Source organism: Mauremys mutica, chromosome 5 (genome assembly GCF_020497125.1).
Source record: "Mauremys mutica isolate MM-2020 ecotype Southern chromosome 5, ASM2049712v1, whole genome shotgun sequence".
Taxonomy (NCBI): Eukaryota; Metazoa; Chordata; order Testudines; family Geoemydidae; genus Mauremys; species Mauremys mutica.
The window spans coordinates 143634721-143660136 of NC_059076.1; the positions used below are offsets into that span (position 1 = coordinate 143634721).

The 25416-nt window shown below is 49.6% G+C and overlaps 1 protein-coding gene across 4 annotated transcripts in view; it reads right to left on the reverse strand.

Annotated features, from left to right (window-relative positions):
- LOC123370842 (dedicator of cytokinesis protein 2-like) overlaps window positions 1-25416 on the reverse strand; it is a 336056-nt gene that overhangs the window by 255725 nt on the left and 54915 nt on the right. For 3 of the 4 annotated variants that reach the window (XM_045017656.1, XM_045017657.1, XM_045017655.1), the window contains 5 exons: window positions 18774-18853; window positions 17071-17196; window positions 12526-12650; window positions 9637-9735; window positions 8583-8655 (listed from right to left, as the gene is read on the reverse strand). In XM_045017656.1, the coding sequence (XP_044873591.1) occupies window positions 8583-8655; window positions 9637-9735; window positions 12526-12650; window positions 17071-17196; window positions 18774-18853 (503 nt within the window). Of the gene's footprint in view, window positions 1-8582; window positions 8656-9636; window positions 9736-12525; window positions 12651-17070; window positions 17197-18773; window positions 18854-24440; window positions 24457-25416 lie in introns of those variants that run through there. The other variant, XM_045017658.1, reaches the window with a different exon arrangement.

Genomic DNA, 25416 nt, shown 5'->3' on the forward strand with positions numbered 1-25416 from the left:
GTTATACTTTTTATACATTAATGAAATAGTTAAATACATTTTACCAAGATGCCATTCTTTTACTGTATCTCATTTTTAAAATAGTAGACAACCACAACTTTATAAGATAAACAGAGACAGCATTTCAAAACCTTTTATATAATTTAAACCCAAAAGAGGAACTAGTCATAAATAATTGCATATACACACATACACACACACACACACACACACACAGAGAATACTAATATTACCCCAAAATCAAAGCTTTTTTACTGTGACGTTAAAGGCGGGGGGGGGGGCGGAGAGCAACACATACCTGTACTATACTGGTTACTAATTCTAGGTATTGTTAATTGCATGTGGATCAGTAAATACGCTTAAACCCAAAGAAAGGGCACCAAAATACAAGTTCACCCAGGGTTCCATTTTCCCTAGGGCCGGCCCTGTGCACATGCCAGATAATTTTGCCTAGGAATATCCACAGGGAGGCGGGGCTCAAGTCTTATAGCCGTAGTCCCTCCCTTGGCTATATGAGACAGTGCCACTCCAACCCCCATCAGTTCCTTCACACTGAACATCAAGAGTTCAGACTCGATGCAGAAGGGATGGAAAACGGGTTGTGGAATACACGTCTGCATCACATCTTGAGGAACCACAGTTACGGTAAGTAACCGTTGTTTCTTCTTTGAGTAGATGCAGCCATGTATTCCACTTAGGTGACTCATGCAGTACCCACAAGAGGTGGAGCCCAGAGTCCACTTAAACAAGGACTGGAGAACTGCTCTATCAAAGTTCACAACTCCTCTGGATGCCACAGTAACGGCATAACCATTGGTAAGCGTATGCACGGACAACCAAGTGGTGATCCTGCAAATGTCCAATACTGAAATGTCACTTAAAAACACCATCAACATGGCCTGTGCCCTCGTAGAATGAGCTTGTGCCCTTTGAGGGGGTGTAGCTCACGCTATTTTGTATGCAGTCTTGATGCAGGAAGTTATCCACCTGAGGGTTGCAGAGGGCAGCCCAGGGGTAGGCCAAAGCAGCAGGTCCAAACCCTCCTTGCCAGTGATGAGTTGGCTGATACTACAGTCTGCCCCAGGGCGTGGGGCTAGACAATGACTGGCAGTAGCCACATACTGAGGCAAGGTGGGGATAGAGGGTGAGGGTTCCCTGAGGAGGGGAGACCCAGAGAGAAAGGGGTTACTGCCAGGGGGCAGCACCCCAGCTAACAGGGCACCGGGTCCTGGGAGGGACACGGGGGCCAGAGGACAGGCAGATCACTGGCCTGCAGAGGGTGCTCCGGAGGCTGGAAATCAAGCTAATTCCCTGGCAGAGCAGCAGGAGGCGCCGCAGGGGTGAGTCCGCACGTCTACAGGCACCATATAGACTAATAGGCGTATTGGAGCATGACCTTTCGTGGGTGAATACCCACTGCGTCGGACTGCTTGTCCCTTCAGCTCGAATGGAGGTCCCATCAGAGCCACTAACACAATATTCTTCTGAGTGTATGTGCAATGTGCCTCAGGTAGCATCTGACCAGGATTCATCAGCAAATTTGGTCCACTGGTTGGATCGTTAGCTTCCCTAGCTCGGGGCGGGTACTGATGGGGAGTGTGATGTGAATACTGATCCATGCGCCCCAAGACACTACTGAGGTCCCACAAAGGAACTGGTTCTCCCTGGTGGGTGGAGAGGAAGGATTACTTTCAAGAACCTTGCCACCACGGTGTTCGAAAATACTGATCTCCTATAGGTGAGTGGATGAACACTGACATTACAGCCAAGGGGACCTTCAATTAACTGAATGCAAGACCTGTAGATGCGACAAGTACTCCAAGATGTCCTGAATCCCAGTAAATATCACTTGAACCCCACGAGCCAATCACCACTCCGAAAAATGTTTCCATTTAGCCAAATAGGCCAGTCTGGTGGAGGATTTCCTACTATTGAATAAAACCCGTCCAACAGCCTCCAAACATTGTTCCTCCTCCTCATTTAACCATGGAGCAGCCATGTGGTGATATGTAGAGAGCTGAGTGCTGGATGCTGACTGTGATGCTGAGTATGGAGGCCAGGATGAAGAGAAAGAAATATGGAAGGCTGAATTGAAAACCCCAGGAGGTCAGAGAAGCAGCATCACCTCGGCCATGCTGAAGCAATGAGGATGACCATGGCAGGGTTCAATTTGAGTGTGAAGATTACCTGTGGGATGATTGGAATCAGAAGGAAGCCATACAGGAGTGCTGATTCCCAACCTACGTGAAAGGCGTTGGTCAGGGAGCCTGGAGTGAGGCCCCCTTGAGCAAAACAGATCGATCGTAGGAATGCCCCACATTGCAAAGAGGGACCGCAGGACACTAGACTTCAGAGACCACTTGTGACTGAGGGAGAAATTCCTACTGAGGTGACCCACAAGTTGATTCTGGGCCCCGGGTAAATGATTAAGTACCAGAGTAACATTCTCTCTGATGCAAAACTGCCAAAGCCTGATTGCTTCCTGACACAGCACTCTCGCGTGTGCTCCTCTTTGTCTGTTCACATAATACATCACGGTGGTATTGTCCATAAGAATGTGAACTGCTAGGCCCCTGATACAACCTTGAAAGGCATGACATACATTGTAATTGGCCTGAAGCTCCAGACTGTTGATATGAAAAAAAAACAGCTTCCTGCTCGGAGCACAGATCCTGAACTCAGCAACCCCAGCCTCCCAAGGAGACATCGGTGACAATGGTCCTGTCAATGGGGCCAAGCAAAGGGATCTCCTTGGCATACATTACCTTGAACTGTCCACCACTATAAGGAGTCCAGGATCAATGGAGGGAGCCAGACCAATCAGTGCAAAGGGTGATGGGTTGGACAATAAACTCTCATCAGCCACATCTGGAAAGGGCGAAGACGCACACTGTACCACCTGTGCACAAGCAGCCATGCGAGCCAACAGCCTTAGGCACACTCAGGCTGTAAACACAGACGAAGAATTGCCTCAAAACCGTCTGTCGGCAGAAGAGCTCTCGAACTTGTAGAATCTATTAAGCCTCAAAGAACTAAATTCTTGAAGTGGGGACCAACACCTGACTTCTCTGTGGAGAATGAGTAAGCATAGTGTGACGTGTACACGAGACTGAACTTCTTCCCTTCAGTAACTAATTGCCCAGGCACAGGAAGATATGAATTTCCCCCTTCCCGAGGTAGGCTGTCACTATAACCATGCAGACAGAAGGCCAAAGGGGATTACTGCATACTGATAATGTCGGTGTGCCACTATGAACTGGAGAAACTGTCTGTGGCTCAGGTGAATCATCCCCTGACAGGAAGTGTCCTGAAGGTCCAGAGCAGCAAACCAGTCATTCTGATTTAATGTGGGAGGATTGTTGATAGGGTGATCACTCGGAATATCGTGTATATTTGTTGAGGTTGCAGAGATCAAGACTAGGTCTCACCCCTCCTTTGGATTTGGGAACCAGAAAATACAGAAATAAAACCCTTGGCCCTGGTGCCAGGGGTGGCGAGTTATATGGGCCCATGGTGTCCGTGCTCCAGGAATATTCAGGGCCTGGGGGCCTGGCTCCACCAATGTTCAGGGCTGGGTCTCTCCCCCAGCCCTGCCTGCCACCCCCGGGCAATTTAAAAGGGCCTGGGGGCCCCCAGCTGCTGCCGCCACCACTGACAACACAGCGAAGCTAACGTGGCTCCGCACCACTCCTGGAAGCAGCCGGAACGGCCCTACGGCCCCAGGGGGAGTGTCTACATGCTGCCCTCACCTTGAGCGCCAACTCTGCAGCTCCCATTGGCCGGGAACTGCAGCCAATGGGAGCTGCAAGGGTGGTGCCTGTGGGCAGTGGCATGCTGAGACCTCCCAGCCCCCACACCTAGGATCCACTGCCAGACGGGTGTGAGGGTCGCTTTCAGGAGCCACCCAACATAAGCACTGCACCCCTCACCCTCTCCTGCACCCCAACCACCTGCCCCAGGCCAAAGCCCATCCCCTGCACCCAAACTCCCTCCCAGAGGCTGCACCCCAAACCCCCTCCCACATCCAAACTCCCTCCCAGAGCCTTAGGCAGGTGTGGTGGGGGCAGGACTTGGACCCACTCTGGGCACCAACACAAATTATACAAACCTGCTGCCCCGGCCTGGTGCTGCTGAGGGACTTCCTGCACAGCTCCTAATGCTAGTAGAGACTGAACCTGCTCGAGGAACAGTGTCTTGTGAGAAGGGTCCCTGAAGAGAGGGAGGGTGAGGAGAAGAGGCAGAAAGGAACAGGATGGCATAACCCTATCTGACAGGGCTCAGGACCTAGCTGTCAGTGGTAACTGAGACCCAAATAGCGTGAAAACGAGTGGAAGGGGGAACGGGGATATAGAAATAACAACTGCCTTGCTGCCCTGGATGTATCAGTCAAAATGCGCACTTGGTAATAACATAAGAACAGCCACACTGGGTCAGATCAAAGGTCCATATAGCCCAGTATCCTGTCTTCCAATGCCAGGTGCTTGAGAGGGAATGAACAGAACAGGGAATCATCAAGTTATCCATCCTCTGTCACCCATTTCCAGCTTCTGGGTAAATGCCAGGGGAGGACAAGTTGACTGGCTGAACCCAGAACCCAAAGACCTCTGCCTTTCTCAGGTAGTCTCGCTGCCTCAGAGAAGGGAAGGACTGCCCAAAGTACCATTGTGGGCAGTCCTGTTGCTGCTGCTGCTGACTGTCAAAATGGTGTCTCCACGCCTCTGGAGTAGATACTCCTAGAGAGCTCTTGAGTCTTTAAACAAGTGCAAGGTTTCAGCAGTCTTATGTGAAAAAAGCACTCAACCACCGAAGGGCAGGAGCAATGCCCGAATTTTGCAGCCAAGACACCCTTTTCATGGTTACTACTGAGGCTATAACTCTGGCTGATGTATCTGCCAAGCCCAAAGCTGAGTGGAAGGATGTCTTGGCCACCAAACAGCATTCAGCTATCAGCACTCGAAATTCCTCCCTGGAGACTTCAAGTAACTGTTCTACAAATTTAGACATAGCTGTCCAATTAATAAAATTGTACTTGGACATCCGTGCCTGCTGGTTCACAATACTCATTTGCAGGTGTAGTAGGAAGAGGGCCTGAAACATAAGCCCAGGTATCAGAGGCCTGGTATGAGACCTGGGCTAAAGTAGTCAAAACTTTGCGGATATAAAGCAAAGTTAAGCTGTGAGCAAGAGGCTGGCCTTGCTCACAGAATCTGGCAGGAACAGGGCTGATATTGCAGAAACACACATTCCTAAGTAGTGCTAGGCATAAGAATACATTCGCAAACATATTCCAGAAAAGGTGGTACCAGAACACCTCGATACCAAACACATTCCCCCAGGGGCGGCTCTACAAATTTGGCCGCCCCAAGCAGTCATGCACGGGAGGCGCCCCGGAGCCACGGGAGCAGCGGACCTCCCGCGGGCATGACTGCGGAGGGTCCGCTGGTCGCGCGGCTCGGCTGGACCTCCCGCAGCTGCGGGCGGTTCGCTGGTCCGGCGGCTCCGGTTGAGCTGCCGCAGTCATGCCTGCGGGAGGTCCAGCTGAGCCGCGGGACCAGCGAACCGTCCGCAGTCATGACTGCGGGAGGTCCACTGGAGCCGCCGGCCGAGCGTCCCCTCCGCAGTCATGCCTGCGGGAGGTCCGCTGCTCCCGGGGCTCCGGTGGACCTCCCGCAGGCATGACTGCGGCAGGTCCGCCGGCCCAGCCTGCCGCCCCCCCGGGAAAGGGCCGCCCCAGGCGGGTGCTTGCCCCGCTGGGCTCTGGAGCCGGCCCTGCATTCCCCAAAGATAGGGTCTGAGACAGCATGCTGAAAGAACACACACGCAGCCAAACATCTGACCACAGCAGGGAAGAGGAGGTATAGATTTTCCTACCTACTAAATCCATCCTCTTGGACTCCTTGTCCTTGGGCAAAGATTTATACCTGCCCTGCCAGGCCCTATCATTCACTGCATTCACAACCAGGGAATTAGGGACAGGGTGGGAACAGAAGCCCTCAAAATGCTACACAGATATGAAACATTTACATTTCTCTCAACATTTTGTCATGGGTGGCACCGAAGTCGGAGAACGCTAAAGAACCTTTGCAGGCTCCAGGAATGCGTCATTAATAGGGAGGGCTAACCTCCCTGGGGCAGACAACCGGAGAATTTTCAGTAGTTTGAGAGTATTCTCCCTCAGGAACTCTGCCAAGGTAGCAGCCACATGCTGCAGAAGATCCTGGTAGGCCTTGAAATCCTCAGGCACCAAGGTAGAAGAGGAGCCTGGTAACACTGAATTGTCAGGGGATAATGATGAAGCAGTCAGCTGCACTAGGGATGGGTCCTGCCCCTGAATTGTTGGACCTGGGTGGAACAATTTCGGAGGCCCCGAGAAGGGAAGCCAACTGATGCCTCGGCTTGCAGTGGATCAACAACTGCAGCCACCGATGTGCCCAGTGATCTTGCTCTGGAACAGGATGAGGAGTGCGACTTCCAAGACCAAGGAGAATCCCATAGATTCCAGTGAGGCCACTGGGGATAAGGTAGGGCATTGGTGGCCAGTAGGCCACAGGCGAGAGGCCCCAGTCCTGACTGCCAGACTCAATAGCAAAGTTGCTCCAAGAATAGTCTTCAACACATATCAGGTGATGATGAGTGGGAGGAGAACCTTGACCTGGATCCTGAGAAGCCCCAGGTCTCTGGGGACAGTGGTGGAACTAGCCCTGATGGCAGAAGCAACCTGTCCAACTCATTTGCCACCCAGCAGGAAAGAGGTACTGGTACCGACTGGCACAACCAGAGCCAAATACATCACAGTTGCATCCAGTGCTGGGGTCAGCAGCAGTGCTGATGCAGCGGACGGTTGTCACGGAGTGTCGGGGAGTCGGGACCTGCACCCCTCTTCCTGGGATTCACGGTGACTCTCAGCCAGCCAGTAAAACAGAAGGTTTATTGGACAATAGGAATGCAGTCTACAGCAGAGCTTGTAGGCACAACCAGGATACCTCAATCAAGTCCTTCTGTGGGGTTCAGGGAGCTTATTCCCCAGCTTGGGGTTCCCTGCGTTGCACCACCCAGCCCAAACAAACTAAACAATTCCTCTCTTCGCTTTCTCCGTCCTCCCCTCTCCTCCTTCTCTCCTTTGTTCAGTCTCCCAGGCAGAATGTGTGATTTCTCCCCACCCCGCTCCTGGCTCAGGTTACAGCTCAGGTAGATTCCTTCTCATTCCCAATGTAACTCCTCTGCAACATTCCCAGGTCAAATCCGCCCCGCTCCCTGCTCCGTCACAATGGTGCCGGCATCAAAGATGGGATCTTCCACCAAGACAATGTCTGTGCTGAGGAGTCCAGAACAATAGACAGAGTAGACCTGCTGTCACCCAGTAGGCCACTGGCATGGAGCGAGCCGGTGCTGGCATCATTGTCGTCAGTACCAGACTCAGACATCCCAGGGCTGGAACCAGAGTCAACAGTATGGACGCCTGCACATCTCTAGGCAGTACCAGGCAGCGATTTGAAGGACCTGCTCCATCCCACATGTTGGCAGTAGCATGAGGCCAGTCCATACTCTTCTTAGAGGAAGACACCAGGAGTGGTACCAACTGGTCTTATGAGATCTTTTCTTCAGTGCACTTGAGAAGGCAAATGGCTCCCCCGTCTCTTGGGAGAGACACTAGCTCTGGAACGTGGAGTGGCGTCCCTCACTGAGCCCGAGGGTGACTGCTGATCCAATTCAAGCCTCGGTGCTGAAACAGTCCTCAAGGCCTGCTCCAGGAGGTGCTGCTTCAGGCAAAGGTCTCTAGCCACCTGAGCCCTTTTAGAATGATTTACAAATCAAACCCGCACCCAAACAGAGCAAACACCTTGTGTGGGGATCACTAATGGGTATCGCCACCCCCCCACACACACAATGGACAGTGTTTGAACCCTGGTGAGGGCATTATCCAAGACAACTAACTATACTAACTTACTAACACGGGTACTAACTAGCTATACAACTATAGCTGTAGCTCACGAAAGCTCATGCTAAAATAAATGTGTTAGTCTTTAAGGTGCCACAAGTGCTCCTGTTCTTTTTACGGATACAGACTAACATGGCTGCTGCTCTGAAACCTGAGAAGGAACTGGGAGGTGAAAACCATACCGGGCTCAGACTCCAGCCATGAGCAATGAGACGGAACGGAGGGGAGTCAGAGCACTGCTGCCTCATATAGCCGGGAAGGGGCAACAGCCACAAGGCAGGAATGCTGCCCCTGCCCCACGAGCACGGCTAGGCAAAATTCTGCAACTCCAGTGCACGGTGTGCGCGCACCTACGTGGAATACGTCGCTGCATCTAGTCAAAGAAGAACCCTGAAGACAAAAATCACTGTGAAGGAGGGACAGGTCAGGCCGCACAGCAGCAGTTGTGGGCTGCATAAACTGCAGTGCTTCCTCCCTGTATCTGGGAAGCCTTGCAAAGCTGTCCCAGCCAAAACCACGTGCTACAGCCCACCCTGTGCCACCACATGATTTTTTCAGTCCTGCAGATTGACTCTAGAGGAGAGGCCCTAGCCCTTGCCTGGACCACGAACAGAACAAGATCAGAAGCAGAAGGAAAACTTACAATCACTGGAAGAGCGGTGCCTGAAGGTGAATCTCAGATGGGTCCTGTGGACATCTTCAATGGGAACAGCAATCTAGGAGAGAAGAGCCGGCATTAGCACAGGAGGGAATAGGCTCAGTCATGGGAGCATCAGAGGACCTAAGCTTTGATAGAGCCAGCCAAAGGTCAACCATAGATTAAGGTGCTCAATCCAGAACCTCATTCTGCCTTTAACTAGTAAAGTGTAGAGATCTGAACATGTGACTGTGTCTATCTGTGCACGTCCATCAGTGTGTGCGGCTGTGCATACATGCGTGCCTGTGTCCATACTTGGATGTGTCTGTGCAGGCACACGTGCATATGGAGGTACCCTGGCATCTTTGTGTATATCTGTATGCCTGTGTGCATATCCACCTAGAACGATATGTGGCCATCCCCCATTCATGACTGGGGCTGAATCCCTAGAGAATGCAAGCCAGCTTTCACTGAGGACAGCAGGCTGGGGCAGCAAGACCTAGGGAGTTCAGTCAGTGCTGTGGGATTGCCTGTGGAGTGCAGAGCTGATCTACGCAGCGTCTGTTACTCCCCTCGCTCTCAAGACTCAGGGCCTCCCAGTGACCACGGACTCAATGGATGTCTGTCTCTACGCATGTGGATTTGCTCTTGTGTCACAGCCCCCTCTATGGACTGAGCTGTATGATCACCCCTGTTTGCCATACAGCGGATCATTAAGCAATATTCAGTCTCAGAGCTGACATCTTCCCTCCTCTGTTTGCATGGGAGGGCTATGAACTTTGCTCATTGGGAAGGGATTTCTCTGGGCAGAGGAGACTCCCTCAGGCTGTTCATTCTCCTTGCACAAGAGAAATAAGAGAACTAATTCTTAACCATCTGATGTTCTTCACAGTTCTGCCTAGCCTCTGTGTGAGTCAGCAGGAGACAGAGTCTGATCAGAGCAGACCTCACACCTGGGACCCAGCAAGCTCAGGCTGCAGGTTTCATGTCCAAAATTCCAATCACAGCTGAATCCCCCCCCTCCCCAACCACCTCCAAGCATGGGGAAGTTCAAACAGACCTTCACTGTCTCCATCCACCGCTGTTGCCGCTGCTGGTAATAGACCACAGAACGATATTCACTTGAAGGCTTGTCACCAGCACCCGGGAAAATCACATTCTGAGAAGTGGACACCCAGGGGAGAGTCCGTTAGTGCTGAGCTTTTATGGTTACTAGGCAAACAGTTGTCCTGCATCCAAGCAATTCAGAGCTGCAGCATTTCTGCCACAGACATGGAAATCAACAATTAAGAACAGAAATGCTGCATGCTGACCAATATGCTAACCAGCCCCAGCCTACAGTACCCCATTCCCCTGTCTGCACCAACCTGTCATAGCACACTGAGCTCCATGACTGTGCCAGCCCACTCTAGCCTTTACCATCCCATCTGGTGGCTTCCAAGTGCCCGCCCACGGCATGGTCTCCTTCCCCCTCACTGGATGTGCCATCCTGCACAAACAGGCAGCCCCACTGCCCTCGCTGTTCTGTCAGCCTGGCATGCATAGTCCGTTATAGCTATGCCACTCTGCACCGAATTACCATTGCCCGTCCCTGGGCCGCACCTCCCAGTGAGAGCCGGTGATGGGGCGTCCATCCCACACTGACATGCAAGGGGTTAACAGAGCCCTACCGAGGCTGCGCAGAAAGCAGCCAAAAGGAGAGGAGCTGTGAGGAACAGCCAATCAGGGCCCAGCAGACCCATATAAGAAGCACCACAGGGCAGCGAAGGGTCAGTGGCTCCCTGGAGCTTGAGGAGGGAAGACTGTGCCTTGAGTAGGCTGCAACCCTGTAACACCTTGGACAGAGAAGTGTAGGCAGGAACCTGGGGAGAAGAGAAGGAGCTCCAGCCAGGCTGCTCAGACCGAGGAGAGTGCTGTGACCCTGGGGAAGTGGCCCAGGGAAATACAGTGAAAGTAGAGACAAAGGAATGCAGTAAGTAACTGCAGTTCAGAGGGTCCCTGGGCTGGGATCTGGAGTAGTGGGCAGGCCAATTGACTGCAGATACCACTGGGGAAATGGCTGGACTACTGAGGAGCTAAACCTCCCTTGAAGGGGGAACGTGGATAGTGACACAGCCAGAAGGCTGAGCTCCAAAGAGGACGCTGCAGTTCCTGACACTTGTGAGAGGCTGCAGGCAGACTGCAGGAAAGGAGGGATGGGGAAGTCTGCCTCGAGCTAATCCCCAGAATGACGAGGAGGCACCAGTCCACCGGTGAGTGATACACACCATGACAGAGCCCCACAGCTGAGAGTGAATGGGGCTGCAGTGAAGCTGCCCTGCTAGGCTGGAATGCCCTCTCTAACTGCAGAGCTGGCTCAGTCTTCCAAGGAAGGCGGCAAGGGGTTCACAACCCTCCAGAGAGCTTTCAAGACTCAAGTCTTGTTGCAACATGGGAAAATCATTATCGCAGAGAGAGAGAGAGACTGGGGTGGGCGAAGAGATTGCATCTCTGGATTTTTAACAAGCCTACATCCAATGTATCAGCTGAGAGTTTAATTAGAAATAAAAGCAAACACGTGGAGAATGAGTAAGGGCAAGAGTCAATGTACTATCAGGAGCAACTCCAGGGCTTGGCCTAAGCAAGAGCACAATCTCCTTCCCTTACCCATGTACTTCCCCCCCGTGCTCTTCTCCTTAACGCGCCTTTCCTGGAGCTCCCAAGCCACGTTTCACTTCTGTAGCACCCAAAGCTTCTCCCTCTGCTCCGGCATTTGGAGAGTCTCTAACACACAAGTTGTGAGGATAGGGCCATGCACATCCGAGGAGAGGCTGGAGGGCCTTGAATGGTACTGACAAGCCCTACAAGAAGCTGATTCTCCCCTTTCCCTTCTCACAGCCTTTTTGGTTCTGGTTTTAGAGGTGAATTAGCAAAGCAGCAGCTTAAAACAAGATTTAGTCATCAAAAACCTACAATAAAGACCAAACTACAAATCTTCAACTCAAATATTTCCACTTTAACATATGGATGTGAAACCTGGAAACCCACTAAAGGTATAGACAGATGTCTAATTGCCTCGAAAAGCAAATGCCTCAGGAAAATACTAGGTATTAGATGGACTGAATTTATAAACAAATGCTGAGATTTTTCAGAAAGTTCAGCAACCCCTTATCGCCAAAGTTATTCAGAAACAAAGCTGGAAATATCTGAGATGTGTTAAGAATGAAACCAAAGCATCTGCCATGGAAGGTATGTCACTGGGCCACTGAAGGAACATATAAAGGGGACCAACCAAAAGAATCCCTCTGTCAAACAATACTTAGAGAGGGAAAATACATGGGACTCACAACACCGGGACTATGCAAAGAGTAGCCCAAGATAGACAGTGATGGCAGAGTCTGGTTCTTGTTCTAAGCAATGTTTGACAATGCAGGAAGGATTCAGGTTTAGAGGCAGGTTTGAAGGTCCATTTCCAGAGCCTCAGTGCCCTCAGAAGGAGTGATCTGCTAAGAACACTCCAACCAGCTGCAGTGAAGGAGATGGCCAAGACTTCCTAGGTGGTAACTGCCTCTGAGCACTACTGCAAAGCTGCTTCCAGACAGGTCTGTGCACCTGGTCTGTGCAGTTCAGATCCAGATCCAGCACTTTCCCATTGGCTTAGTTCTATAGAGCACCTCTGAAGTCCATGGAGTTAACCCAAGGGTGTCTGGCTCCTCCTGAGTCATCTCCAAAGGAACAAGGAGTCCAGTGGCACCAAATCTTTAAGGTGCCACCGGACTCCTTGTTGTTTTTGTGGATACAGACTAACATGGCTACCCCCTGATACTTGATCACCAAAGGAGTGAGGAGTCAAGTAGCGCTGGCACAGTCAGACTTAATCCCACAAGTTCAGGATTTCCCCTTTCCCTGCACCCACTACCACATGCTCCCAGTACACTACAGCCAGCAGGCCAGCATGGCGCACACTCACCTGCATCATGTTTCCAGTCTCATCACAGACACACACTGTCACCTCCACGTTCTTCTGCGTCTTCTTGTTCCCCTTGTCAAACTCGCCCTGCACCAATGTGAGGTAAATGTCGTTCCTGATGTCCCCTGGAGAGAGCCACACACAGCGAGGTTGCAGTGAGGTCAGGCCTGAGCCGCTACCAGTGGCCTCAATGCTCTCCCACCCCAAAGCACACAGGACTAGTCAGCAATGCTATGGTTAAAATGAAAAAACCTCTTCTCCCTCCCCCCCCACCCGCACACCCATCAACATACACCTACATTTTCATAGATTCCTGGAATTTAGAGCCAAGAAGCCCCATCCAGCCCAGCCCACTCCTAGTCACTGAGACCAGCAAAAACTGGTCCCTACTACACATTTACTAGTGTCTTGATATAGTCCCTTCATTTCCTCCCTTACACCTACCCCTTACTTGGCTAATGGCTGAAGTGTCTTTTAATGGAGGGGTGGCTGGCAGGCAGGCCAGCCAGCCCCACTCAAATTCCTAGTGTGGGTCTCTCTATAAGGGCAGGCTGTGACGAACTGGGAATGTTCTTAATGTTTTCTCTGAATACGGTGTTGGTGCCTCAGTGTCCCCTATGCAGTTCTTAATATCTAGGTGGTGGAATAAGGGGGTGTGATTGCTGCAGAGGAAGGGGCCAGTGCACCTAAATGCTTGGCACTCTGTCACCTAGCAACTAATGGCCTGGCCCTTCCCCCCTGCAAGGGGATGCTAAAGGTGTGGGAGAACAAAGAGGTCAGGTGACCTCCTGGCCCAGGAAAGAAGGTGGGGCTGGAGGGGTTTTGGGAGTCTGGAGCTGGCTAGAGACGAGGAGTGAAGTGCAGACGTGGGGGTCTGGCTCACTGCCCCCCAGAATGGACCCGGCCGAGGGGTCCGGTTCGCGGTACCTACAAGCTCTGTGTTAGACCCTGTTCCTGTCATCGAATAAACCTCTGTGTTACTGGCTGGCTGAGAGTCACGTCTGACTGCGAAGTGGGGGTGCAGGACCCTGTGGCTTCCCCAGGACCCCGCCTGGGCGGACTCGCTGGGGGAAGCGCACGGAGGGGCAGAGGATGCTGAATGCTCCAAGGTCAGAACCAGGAAGGTGAAGCCGTGTGAGCTTCTTGCCCTGAAGACAGTCTGCTCCGAGGGAGAGGAGGCTTCCCAGGGTCCTGCCTGGCTTTGTGGGGAGCAGTCCCAGAGCATCGCCCGGGGACCCCGTGACACAGGGAGTCTGATTTTCCCTTTCCACCTGATTGGCCATTCTTCAACTGCAGGAATCAGAATAATCTCTCACTGTGCAGCTGAGATGCCAGATACCCAGTGCTTCTGGGGTATCCAAGACAAAGGGCCTTTCACATTTTAAAGGGCTAAGCGCAGCAGCAGCAGGCCCATGAAGAGTAATTTTGGTTCCACTGCAGTAACTGAGCTGGTCTGGTCTCCCACTTCAGTTGCCTGTTCGGTCTAGCAGGTGTTGAGATGCTTTGGAGGAGCCCAGCTTCCATCTGAGTAGAAAGGGGAATAAGGCATCCCCCATTCATTCTCTCTCTCTCTCACACACACACACACACACACACACTCACAATCCCCAATAGCACCCAGACACTGCAGTGACCGATTGCAATGATTTGGGGGGATCTGTCTGTACAACCACACAACTGTTATGCTAAAAAATAACTACATCCTGGGGGAAAGCAGTTCTGCCCTACCTCTCTGAAGGGAGGGGAGAAGTAGAGGGTGGACATTTACTAAAAGGCAGAACAAAGACAGTGAGGTGTTGGGTGGGGAGGCATATAAACAGGAACTTAGGGTAGGTCTACATTTACCGCACGGGTCGACGCGGTGAGTTCGACTTCTCGGAGTTCGAACTATCGCGTCTAATCTAGACGTGATAGTTCGAACTCCCCGCGCGCTCCGGTCGACTCCGGAACTCCACCACTGCAAACGGCGGTGACGGAGTCGACCTTGGAGCCGCGGACTTCAATCCCGCGGCGTCTGGACGGGTAAGTAGTTCGAACTAGGGTACTTCGAGTTCAGCTACGCTATTCACATAGCTGAACTTGCGTACCCTAGTTCGACCCCCGCCCTTAGTGTAGACCAGGCCTTAGAGAGAAACGCACAGAAAGTTTGGGCAGAAGGAAGACAGGCCACGGACTAGCCAAGGTAGAAAGAGGTACGATGCCCTAGAGAAGACGACTCTTTTTTAGGACGAGCCATGCACTGGAGCAGAAGGATTTTGGTCCCCAGCCCAAAGAATGCTCTGGAGTGGTGTGGAAACTAAGGCAGGGGGATGCACGTAGGGTTTACTGGTTTTGTACAGACCTGTGTATTTTTCGTGTGATTACATAAAGGCCACGAGCGAGTTAGAACCTGTGTGAAGTCTGTCTGTAGGTATTATAAGCTACGCTCACCACATGGCCCTGAAAGAATTAAACTGTAACCCAGAAGGCTGACGTTATTGGTGGGATTCTGAGAGAGGATGTGTTTAAGCTACCGGGCAGCAGGAATCACTGGTTTCAGAGGGCTAGGCAGCTGGACCATGTGGTCAGAGCTTTTGAGGGAGTGCTAGACAGAGGGTTTGCACTCCCAGAGTTTGCCTAGGAACCCCCAAGACTGGCACAGTGCCTGGGCTCTGTCTCACTCTGGAAGCTTAAAACACTTGAGGATCCATGAGCTGGGATTCCTCTCACAAGCACATGGTGGGTGGCCAGCAGAGAGAGCCTGACCAGATCTGTAACACAGGTGCACTAGATGTACAAAGAGTCAGGATATTGATCCTGCTCCCCCTTGCAGATGGTAGGCAAAAGCCCTTGCTCTGGGGAAGAAAATCCAGGAGGATGTTGTGATGATGAAGTGGGAATTTTTTGTAATAGTTGTATTATGCCCATGTGTGCCTCAGTTTCCCCTATGCTTTGCATTGTTACCTGGGGAAGTGGGGGGGAGAGATTAAGCTTGCTCTCAGGGCAGACTAAGAGACATAGGTGTGTGCATCACCTAGCTCAGGGGTCGGCAACCTTTCAGAAGTGCTGTGCCAAGTCTTCATTTATTCACTCTCATTTAAAGTTTCGCGTGCCAGTAAAAATTTTAATGTTTTTAGAAGGTCTCTTTCTATAAGTCTATAATATATAACTAAACTATTGTTGTATGTAAAGTAAATAAGGCTTTTAAAATGTTTAAGAAGCTTCATTTAAAATTAAATTAAAATGCAGAGCCCCCCAGACCGGTGGCCAAGACCCAGGCAGTGTGAGTGCCACTGAAAATCAGCCCATGTGCCGCCTTCGGCACCCGTGCCATAGGTTGCCTACCCCTGACCTAGCTGGTGGAGCAGACTGAATGGGTCATTAAAAAAGGACTGGCCTAGGCCAAACCATATCCATGGAAAATGTGAGAAGACAATGGAAAACCCCAATGGCCAGAACATTGACACCTAGCAATCAACAACCCAAAGAAAGGAGAACAGGAGCACTTGTGGCACCTTAGAGACTAACAAATTTATTTGAGCATAAGCTTTCGTGGGCTACAGCCCACTTCTTCGGATGCTTTTTCCTGCCTCTCAGCAGGGGTTGTGAACTCAGCATGGCCCTGCCTGGAGAACTAAGGACTGAGAGGTGATCAACAGGGAATAAAGAGTGGGCTCTGGAAGGAGCTTGCTGCTCTCTACTGGGACCCACTAAGGAGATCAGAGAGAGAGACAGAGTCTGAATATGGAGTTCCCTGCAGCTTGGCTGGTGAATTGTGGCTTGACCAGCCTGGATGATGCTTTAACCTTTATGTCTCTGTGCTAACCTAAGGACTGTGACCACTTGACTAATAAATCCTACTCTGTTTTCAAAATGCTGTTTGGGTGTCCCTGCAAATACTTGCTGGGGTGCATGCGTCTCTGAAGAGTGGCCAGGAGTCTCTCAGTTGGACATGCTGAGCAGAGCTCACAGTGTGAAGCAGGAGTGCTGGAAGCCAGAGGCTCAGTCTTGGAGGGGGTGAGGCTGTGTGGCCTAACCTTAAGGAAGAGTGGGTCCCCTTGAGGGGCTGGCACCATAGGCGCCAACTTTTCCCAGTGTCAGTGGGAGCGCGCGCCCCCTGCCCCCAGCCCCGCTGTGGCCCCACCCCTATTCCAACCCCTTCCCCAAATCCCCAGCCCCGCCTCTTCCCCGAGTGCGCCGCGTTCCCCTCCCTCCCACCCGTGCAAAACAGCTGTTTCGCGGCGCAAGCACTGGGAGCTAGGGGGAAAAGTGGGCACGCAGCGCGCTCTGGGGAGGAGGTGGAGGCGAAGGCGAGCTGGGCGGTGGGGCGGGGAGCTGCCGATGGGTGCAGAGCACCCACCAATTTTTCCCCGTGGGTGCTCCAGCCCCAGAGCACCCACGGAGTCAGCGCCCATGGCTGGCACACTAAAAGGGTTCCTCCAAGAGACTGCTTAAAAGCTGGGGCGTGGATTCGTGACCGATGCCACAAGGACTTTAGAAGACAGTAGGTAAGGATGGATCAGGATAAACTTGCTAACCTTAGCCTGAGGTGCCTTCTTCACTCACCTGGCATGATAATCTCTGGGAAGCCTAACTTGCGGACCACAACTGTGCTGCGGTCCACCAAGTGAGGATGATCTTTCCGCACCTGACTCAGGTCTCCCCACAGCATTTTCAGAGACACCCAGAACCCTGGAAAGGAAGGAGAGAAAAGGGATGGGAATTTACTTTGCCCAAATAGAGTCCAGTGAGTAGCTCAACCAGATGCTCAGCCCACACCCCCAGTGTAGACATCTGCACAGACGGGTCCATTTCACAGTCCTAGGACATGTGATTCAGGGCCCCATGTTAGAAAGTGGCTTCCACGATGTTAAACATTTCCAGGAGCCAGGCCTCAGAGATGTTGTCTCCATCGAAGGTGTGTAGCTCCCACTTATCATTGTGGTGTGAAGTTTCGAGGTCCTGTTTGGCTCTTCACTAAACTTGGATGACCAGGTAGCATCAATTTCCAAAAATGCCTTCTCTCCCCGCAGCTCATTAGGAAACTTCGTCCCTTCCTCCCAGACAAGGACTTTGCAACAGTGACCCATGCATTTGTCACCGCCAGGCTGGTTTACTGTAATCTGAAGCTGAATGTGACAATGATACACAGGTTCTATCTTGTGCAGAATATGGCTATCCACCTTCTCCACGGCTCAGTCTGCTGTGAGCACATCAAGTCTGTGCTCAAATCCCTCCCAGTCAGACAATGCAGATCACAAAGCCAGGACAAAGTATGTGAGAACGGGGACAAAGCATTTTCTACCACAGGGATCCAGCTATGGAACAATCTTCCAGGGGAGATCAGACGCATCATTAGTCTGACCATTTAGGAAATGTTGCAAAGCCTTTGTGTATGAATTCTGAAAGTCATGTACAGTAGCCAGGCTTCAGTGGTGTCACAAAGCCCCAGAGGGCCCTGATGCAGGAATAAGGTAGGGCTCCTCTCCCCAATTCCAAAATCTACAATTTTGCTTACCCACATCAGAACCCCCAACCTACCCCACTTACCCCACCTCCAATCCTTTACCCCCTGCCTCCATGAACCGCTCCTCCCCCACCCTGTCCCTGGTGCCCCACTCCCCTCCTGGGCTAGGATATCTCCTCCCAGTCCAAGCTGCTCAATGACTCCCCTTGCTTACATCACCTGCACTGCACTCACACAACACAGGCTGAATTTGAATGAGGAGTGGCATTGCAACCAGGCACCTGGGGTCTCAGCACCACTCAGGTTTGGCCCAGCCTCTCCTCCGTCATGACGAAGGTGTGGTTGAGGCAAACCTGAGTGGTGCTGTGACCTCGTGCACCAAGATGCAACACCATTCACTCAAATTTAGTCCAACCACCCCTCCGGCATTTGGCCCATCTGCACCTCTGTCCGATGTAGCGGTAGAGGGATCAAATTTGAGTGAGTGGCATTGCAACCCTATGCGCCAGGTGAAGTGCCAGAGCATTGCTATACCTGGTTAGGCCCCCATAGCCTCGTGGGCTCATGAGCAGCCTTGCGCTGTTCTTTCACCACTGAACAGCTTTCTCAAAGGCCTCTTTAAAAAAAAAGTTAACTCTGTAAAAGGAGAAGTGCCAGAGACTCCATTCATTGCACTAGGCACTTCGCTGTCACAACTGATTTAAGTGGAAGGTGTTCAGATAGTATGGGGATGGGCAGCAGGATAAAACCCTAAGATAGATAGGCCACCCAGCTGTGGGAGGAGGCAGCGTAAGGCCCTTACCTTGTCCTTTGTGGTTGATTTCCTTCCCTTCCACGGCTTTCTTTATCATGTTGTGAAGGAAATCATTCTCAGCAGCTACCCTGAAACACAACAAAGCACATGGGGAGAGGGGGCTCAGCTCCGTCCAGCTAGGGAGGGAGACTGTGGGGAATTTCCATGCTTCCCCACTCTGCAGAAAAGGATCTGGGAACAGGAGCATGTGAGTGCAGAAATGGTTACTATATTTACTTGTACAGTAAGTGTGATTCTGTGAGATATGTGGTGCACATATATCTTCCACTGTAGCCGTGTGTGCACCCAGTGAGATCTGATCGGCACCCATTCTGATGGCATATGCACACGGCATGTTCTCATGCCTCCAACAGTGGGCATGAAGAGCAGAGTCGCCCTGGCCCCCTCTCAAGTTCCTTCATACCAGAATCCAGCTGACATTAGACCAGGGGTTCTCAAACTGGGGGTCAGGACCCCTCAGGGGGTCACAAAGTTATTACATGGGGGGGCCGCAAGCTGTCAGCCTCCACCTCAAACCCCGCTTTGCCTCCAGCATTTATAATGGTGTTAAATATATATAAAAAAGTGTTTTTAATTTATAAGGGGGGGTCGCATGCAGAGAGGATTGCTATGTGAAAGGGGTCACCAGTACAAAAATTTGAGAACCACTGCGTTAGACTCCAAGTAGTGGGGATGGAGCGTGGATCATGGCATACATATGTGTACAACACATCTCAAAGAACAAGTTACTGGGCAAGTAACTGTTTCTTTTTCGAGTGCTTGTGCACATCTGTATTTTAATTGAGGTGGTTCCCAAGCAGCAGTCCAATGTTAATGGAAACTTGGAAGTCACTTAAACATGGATTGAAGAACAGACTTTCCAACGTCGGCATCTGCTCTGGATGCTTCCAGAATTGCATAGTGCTGTGTGATCCTGTGACCAGAGGACCACATTATGTCCATTCTGCAAATGGCCATAATAGGGATATTACTGAGGAAGGCCACTGAGGTGGCTTGGGCTCATGTAAATAAGCAGTACCTCTTTCTGGAGTGACCTTTGCAAAGCTGTAACAAATCTGTATGCATAAAGAAATCCAGTTAGATATCCTCTGGACAGTATCCGCTCACCTCTTCATCTTCTCACCATGTGGGAGAGGATCGAAAAAGTTTAGTCCTGTCACTGTAAAATGATAGGGCTCTGCAGACATCCAAAGTATGAAGCCTCCCATCATCCTTATGGATGTGTGGCTTGGGAAAGAAGATTGGTTGGTGTAATTCTGATACCACTATGTACAAAAATTTTGGACAGGGTTGCAAGGAAACTTTGTCCTTATAGAAAACTGTATATGGGGGACCCATCAAAAGCACCTGCAGCTCTCTAACTCTCCTAGCAAATGTTATCAATGATGTAATATCATATGAAACACTCTATCTTGGGAGGATGTTAAACAGCAGCTATTAAAGTTAGAGATTTTTAAATCAGCAGATCCAGATAAGTTGCATCCAAGAGCCTTAAAAGAGCTGTCGAGGAGTTCACTGGACCGTTAATGTTGATTTTCAATAAGTTTTGGAACACTGGGGAAGTTCCAGAAGACTGGAAGAAAGCTAATGTTGTGCCAATATTTTAAAAGGGTAAATGGAATGACCTGGGTAATTATAGGCTCACCAGTCAGACATTGATCCCAAGCAAGATAGTTGACTGGCTGATATGGGACTCAATTAATAAAGAATTAAAAGAGAGTAATGTAATTAATGCCAATCAGCATGGGTTTATGGAAAATAGATCCTGTCATACTAACTTGATATCATCTTTTGATGACATTGTAAGTTTGGTTTATAAATGTAATGTTGACGTAATATACATAGACTTCTGTAAGGTATTTGACTTGGCACCACATGACATTTTGATTAAAAACTAGATAAAATTAACATGGCACACATTAAATGGATTAAAAACTGGCTAACTGATAGGTCTCAAATTGTAATTGTAAAGGGGAATTGTCATCAAGCGGGTGTGTTTCTAGTAGGTTCCCCCGGGGATTGGTTCTTGGGCCTACACTATTTAATATTGTTATCAATGACCTGGAAGAAAACATAAAACCATCACTGATAAAGTTTGCAGATGACACAGAAGATGGGGGAGTGGTAAATAATGAAAAGGACAGGTCACTGATTCAGAGCGATCTGGATTGCTTGGTAAACTAAGTGCAAACAAATATGAATTTTAATATGGCTAGATGGGAAGGTATACATCTAGAAACAAAAAAATTAGGCCTTATTTACTCTACCCTGGGAAGCAGTGACCCTGAAAGATTTGGGGGTCAGGGTGGATAATAAGCTAAGCATCAGCTCCCAATGTGACACTGTGTCCAAAAGAGCTAATGCGATCCTGGGATGCATGAACAGAGGAATCTCGAGTAGGAGCAGAGAAGTTATTTTACCTCTATATTTGGCACTGGGCGGCTGCTGCTGCAATACTTTGTTCAGTTCTGGTGTCCACAGTTCAAGAAGAATATTGATAAATTAGAGAGGGGTCAGAGAAGAGCCACAAGAATGAATGACGGATTAGAAAACATGCCTTATAGTGACAGACTCAAGGACCCCAATCTATTTCACTTAACAAAGGGAAGGTTAATGGGTGACTTGATTACAGACTATAAGTATCTACATTGGCAAACAATATCTAATAATGGGCTCTTCGATCTAGCAGAGAATGGTCTAACAGAATCCAATGCCTGGAAATTGAAGATAGACAAATTCAGACTGGAAATAAGGCATAATTTTTTGACAGTGAGGGTAATTAACCATTGGCACAATTTACCCAGGGTAGTGGTGGCTTCTCCATCATTGACAATTTTAAAATCAAATTAGATATTTTTCTAAAATATATGTTCTAGGAATTCTTTGGGGGAAAGTCTATGGCCTATGTTATACAGGAGGTCAGACTAGTTGATCACAATGGTCCCTTCTAGCCTTGGAATCTATGCATCATCACCAAGAATGCAGCTTGGAAACAAATGAAACAAGGAGCAGGAGGCTAGAGGCTCAAAATGTGGTCCCATGAGCAATGAGAAGACTATTTTAAGGTCCCAAAGGGAAACTGGGGCTTTAACCAATGAGTAGACCCTGATTAAGTCTTTCAAGAATCTCCTGACCACAGGGTGGTAGAAAATAGAGTAATCCTCAATAGATGGGTGAAAAGCCAATATGGCTGCCAAGTGGATCTTTATTGGGCTCATTGACAGGCCTGAGTTCTAGCAGATGTTCCAACAGGTCCTGAATTTGCATAATGGATGGAGACAACTTGTGCCAGCATATCCAGATGGAGAACCTCTTCCACTTAGACAGGTGGAATGCTTTCTACTACTAATCTGTACTTGCTGAACTGCCTGTTAACAGATTCTCTCTGTAACGGTCAACCACTGAGACTCTCTGGATTGGGGTGCAAAATTATGCCCTGGAGAACTGGTAATGTGAATGGAGATTGTATCATCAGGGTCTGCAAGTCCAAATACCAGTACTGTATTGGCCACGCCAGGGCTTTAAAAATCATCCTGGCTTGTTCTTGTTTTGGCTTCCTGATTACTCCGGAAATCAGCGGGATTGAAGGTAAGCATACAGAAGCTCCGATTCCTCAGGTAGTTGGATTGTATGCGTCACAGAGCCTGAACTCTGGCTGGACAGAGAACAGAGAGGCTGCATTTCCTACTGTCTCTGGTGAGTCCATGTTAGGAAATTCCCATCTCTAGAAGACTGAAGTGACCTCACTATCTATCTCATTTTTCAGGGACAACTTGGTTACAATTCACAACTATCTGCTGAGAATCTGTGAGAACATTCTGCACCCCTGGCAGGTGTGAGGTTTCAAGAGTGATGCTGTTTTGAATGCAGAAGTTCCACAGCCAGATTGCCTCCCGACAGGGGATCTGATCTCTCCTCATAAGGCTATGGAACAGCTTCCGTAAGTATTTTTGTTGTCCTTCTCTGTAATTTTTTCCAATTCCAATACATCTTTTTTCAGATGGGGTGACCAGAAATTCACCCAGTATTCGAAGTGTGGGCATACCATGGATTTATATAGTGGCATTGAGATATTTATTGTCTCATCTATCCCTTCCTTATTGTTCCTAACATTCTGTTCGCTTTTTTGACTGCTGCTGCACACTGAGTGGATGTTTTCAGAGAACTACCCACAATGACTCCAAGATCTTTCTTGAGTGGTGTCATGAATAGTTAGTAAAGGGTTAAAGCATAGTACCTGGTGGGCATCTGACCTGAGGACCAATCAGGGAAGAGAATTTGAAACTCCTAGGAGGGAACTTTTCCCTCTGTTTGGGGGGGTCTTGGTCTTTAGCCGTCTGGAGTTACAAGAGTCCAGATGTTTTAATCAAGTCTACAAGTTTCCACCTTTCTGAACTAATTTCTTCTAGTCAAGATAGTGAGTATTAGAAAGATACGTTGTGTCCTCACCTAATAATCCTATTTTCTTGTTTTCCTTTTAATAAATTCTTTCTATCAAGACTTGATTAAATCCCTTCTACTGTGGATAGGGGGAGGGGCGAAGACACTCTCTCGGTGGTGAGTCAGGCTTATCTCCGGGCAGAGAAGGGAGGGGGGAGATAGTTCCTCCTGGGTTTGATTCAAACAGTTGAATCAGGTATCTCTTTCCAGTGGCTAGGAGAGAGAGAGGGGGGGAGGTTTCCCTCCGATGAGTGGATCTGTATTTCCCCAGGGAACGTCTCTGGAAAGGGGAGTGGGAGGGGGAATATAGGGGTGTCTCGGCCCACGTAATCGACCGAGTGGTGGCAGCCTGAAGGAGACCTACCCTAGGATTTTGGGGTGGGGGGAAGACATGCGGGTCCTCACTTTGAAACCACCCAGTTTCAAGTGAGGGTAGACTCCTGACAAGTGGTAACAGCTAATTTAGACCCCATCATTTTCTATGTATAGTCGGGATTGTGTTTTCCAATGTGCATTACTTTGCATTTACCAATTCTGAATTTCATCTGCCATTTAGTTGCCCCATCACGCAGTTTAGTGAGATCCCTCTGTAACTCTTCAGTTTGCTTTGGACTTAACTATCGTGAGCAATTTAGTATCGTCAACAAATTTTGCCACTTCACTGTTTCCCCCTTTTTCCAGATCATTTATAAATATGTTGAATAGTCCCAGTACAGACCCCTAGGGGACACCACTATTTATCTCTTTCCATTCTGAGAACAACCATTTATTCCTACCCTTTGTTTCCTCTCTTTTAACCAGTTACTGATCCATAAGAAGATGCTCCCTCTTATCACATGGCAGCTTACTTTGCTTAAGAGCCTTTGGCGAGGGACCTTGTCAAAGGCTTTCTGAAAGTCCAAGTACACTATATCCACTGGATCACCCTTGTCCACATGTTTGTTGACCCCCTTAAAGAAGTCTAGTAGATTGGTTTGGCATGATTTCCCTTTACAAAAGACATGTTGACTCTTCCCCAACAAATCGTGTTTCTCTGTGTGTCTGACAATTCTGTTCTTTACTATAGTTTCAACCACTTTGCTTGGTACTGAAGTCAGGCTTACCAGCCTTTTAATTGCCAGAAACACTTCCAGAGCCTTTTTTAAAAAATTGTGTCACATTAATGATCCTCCAGTCATCTGGCACAGAAGCTGATTTAAATGATAGGTTACATACCATAGTTAGTGGTAATTTCATCTTTGAGTTCCTTCCAAACTCTTGGGTGAATGCCATCTAGTTCTGGTGATTTATTACTGTTTAATTGATCAATTTGTTCAAAATCCTCTTCTACTGACACCTCTGTCTGGGACAGTTCCTCAGCTCTGTCACCTAAAAAGAACAGCTCAAGTGTGGGAATCTCCCTCACATCCTCTGCAGAGTCTTTCCCTCCTCACTGAGTAATAGGCCTACTCTGTCCCATAGTAGATCTGGACCAACCAGCGGTCATGGGAAGGGCTTGTTGGTCAACTCTACTGCAGGCAGCACTTCCCACAGTGACTCTGCCATGGCAGCATGGAAGCACCGCCAAACCACAGATGCAGGCTCAAGTCCCACAAATCCTTACAGGTTCTCCTGAACAACCTCTAACAGCAGCTCCAATGTTGTGACTATTGTTCTCATTAGCTCCTGGAATGCTTTATAGTCCTCTGGTATGGGTGGACTAGGGTCAGGAGCAACTGCCTCATCAGGGGATGAGGATGAGATGGGAGCTGGGATCCAGTGTTGATCAGCCTCAAGCCCATCTTCTGTCTGCACTTCAGAAACAGGCAGCTGGGAGAGTTGGGGGGTTGGTGGAGGGAATTTCTTAAGTCAATTGGGGTTGAGGAGACTGAGGCCTCAGCTGTGTACTGAGGCAGTTCTGGTGTAGTAGGCAATATCCCAAGGTGCCCATACAGTACCAGAGGCCAACGAGGGGGTCCCCGAGAATTAATAGACCTAGAAAGGGATCTCTGTCTAGAATGGTACAATTCTATTCTGAAGTCATGCCCAGAGTTCTAGAAGGTGACTAACCTGAACATGGCACCAGAGAGCCCTCACTGCTGCTCCCGGAGTCAGAAGACAAAAAGAAATCATCTTCTGGTAGAATCATACATAACACCTTGTACCCTTTCTTCTTCTATACAGTCCCAAACTATTTGTCTCTTCATAATCA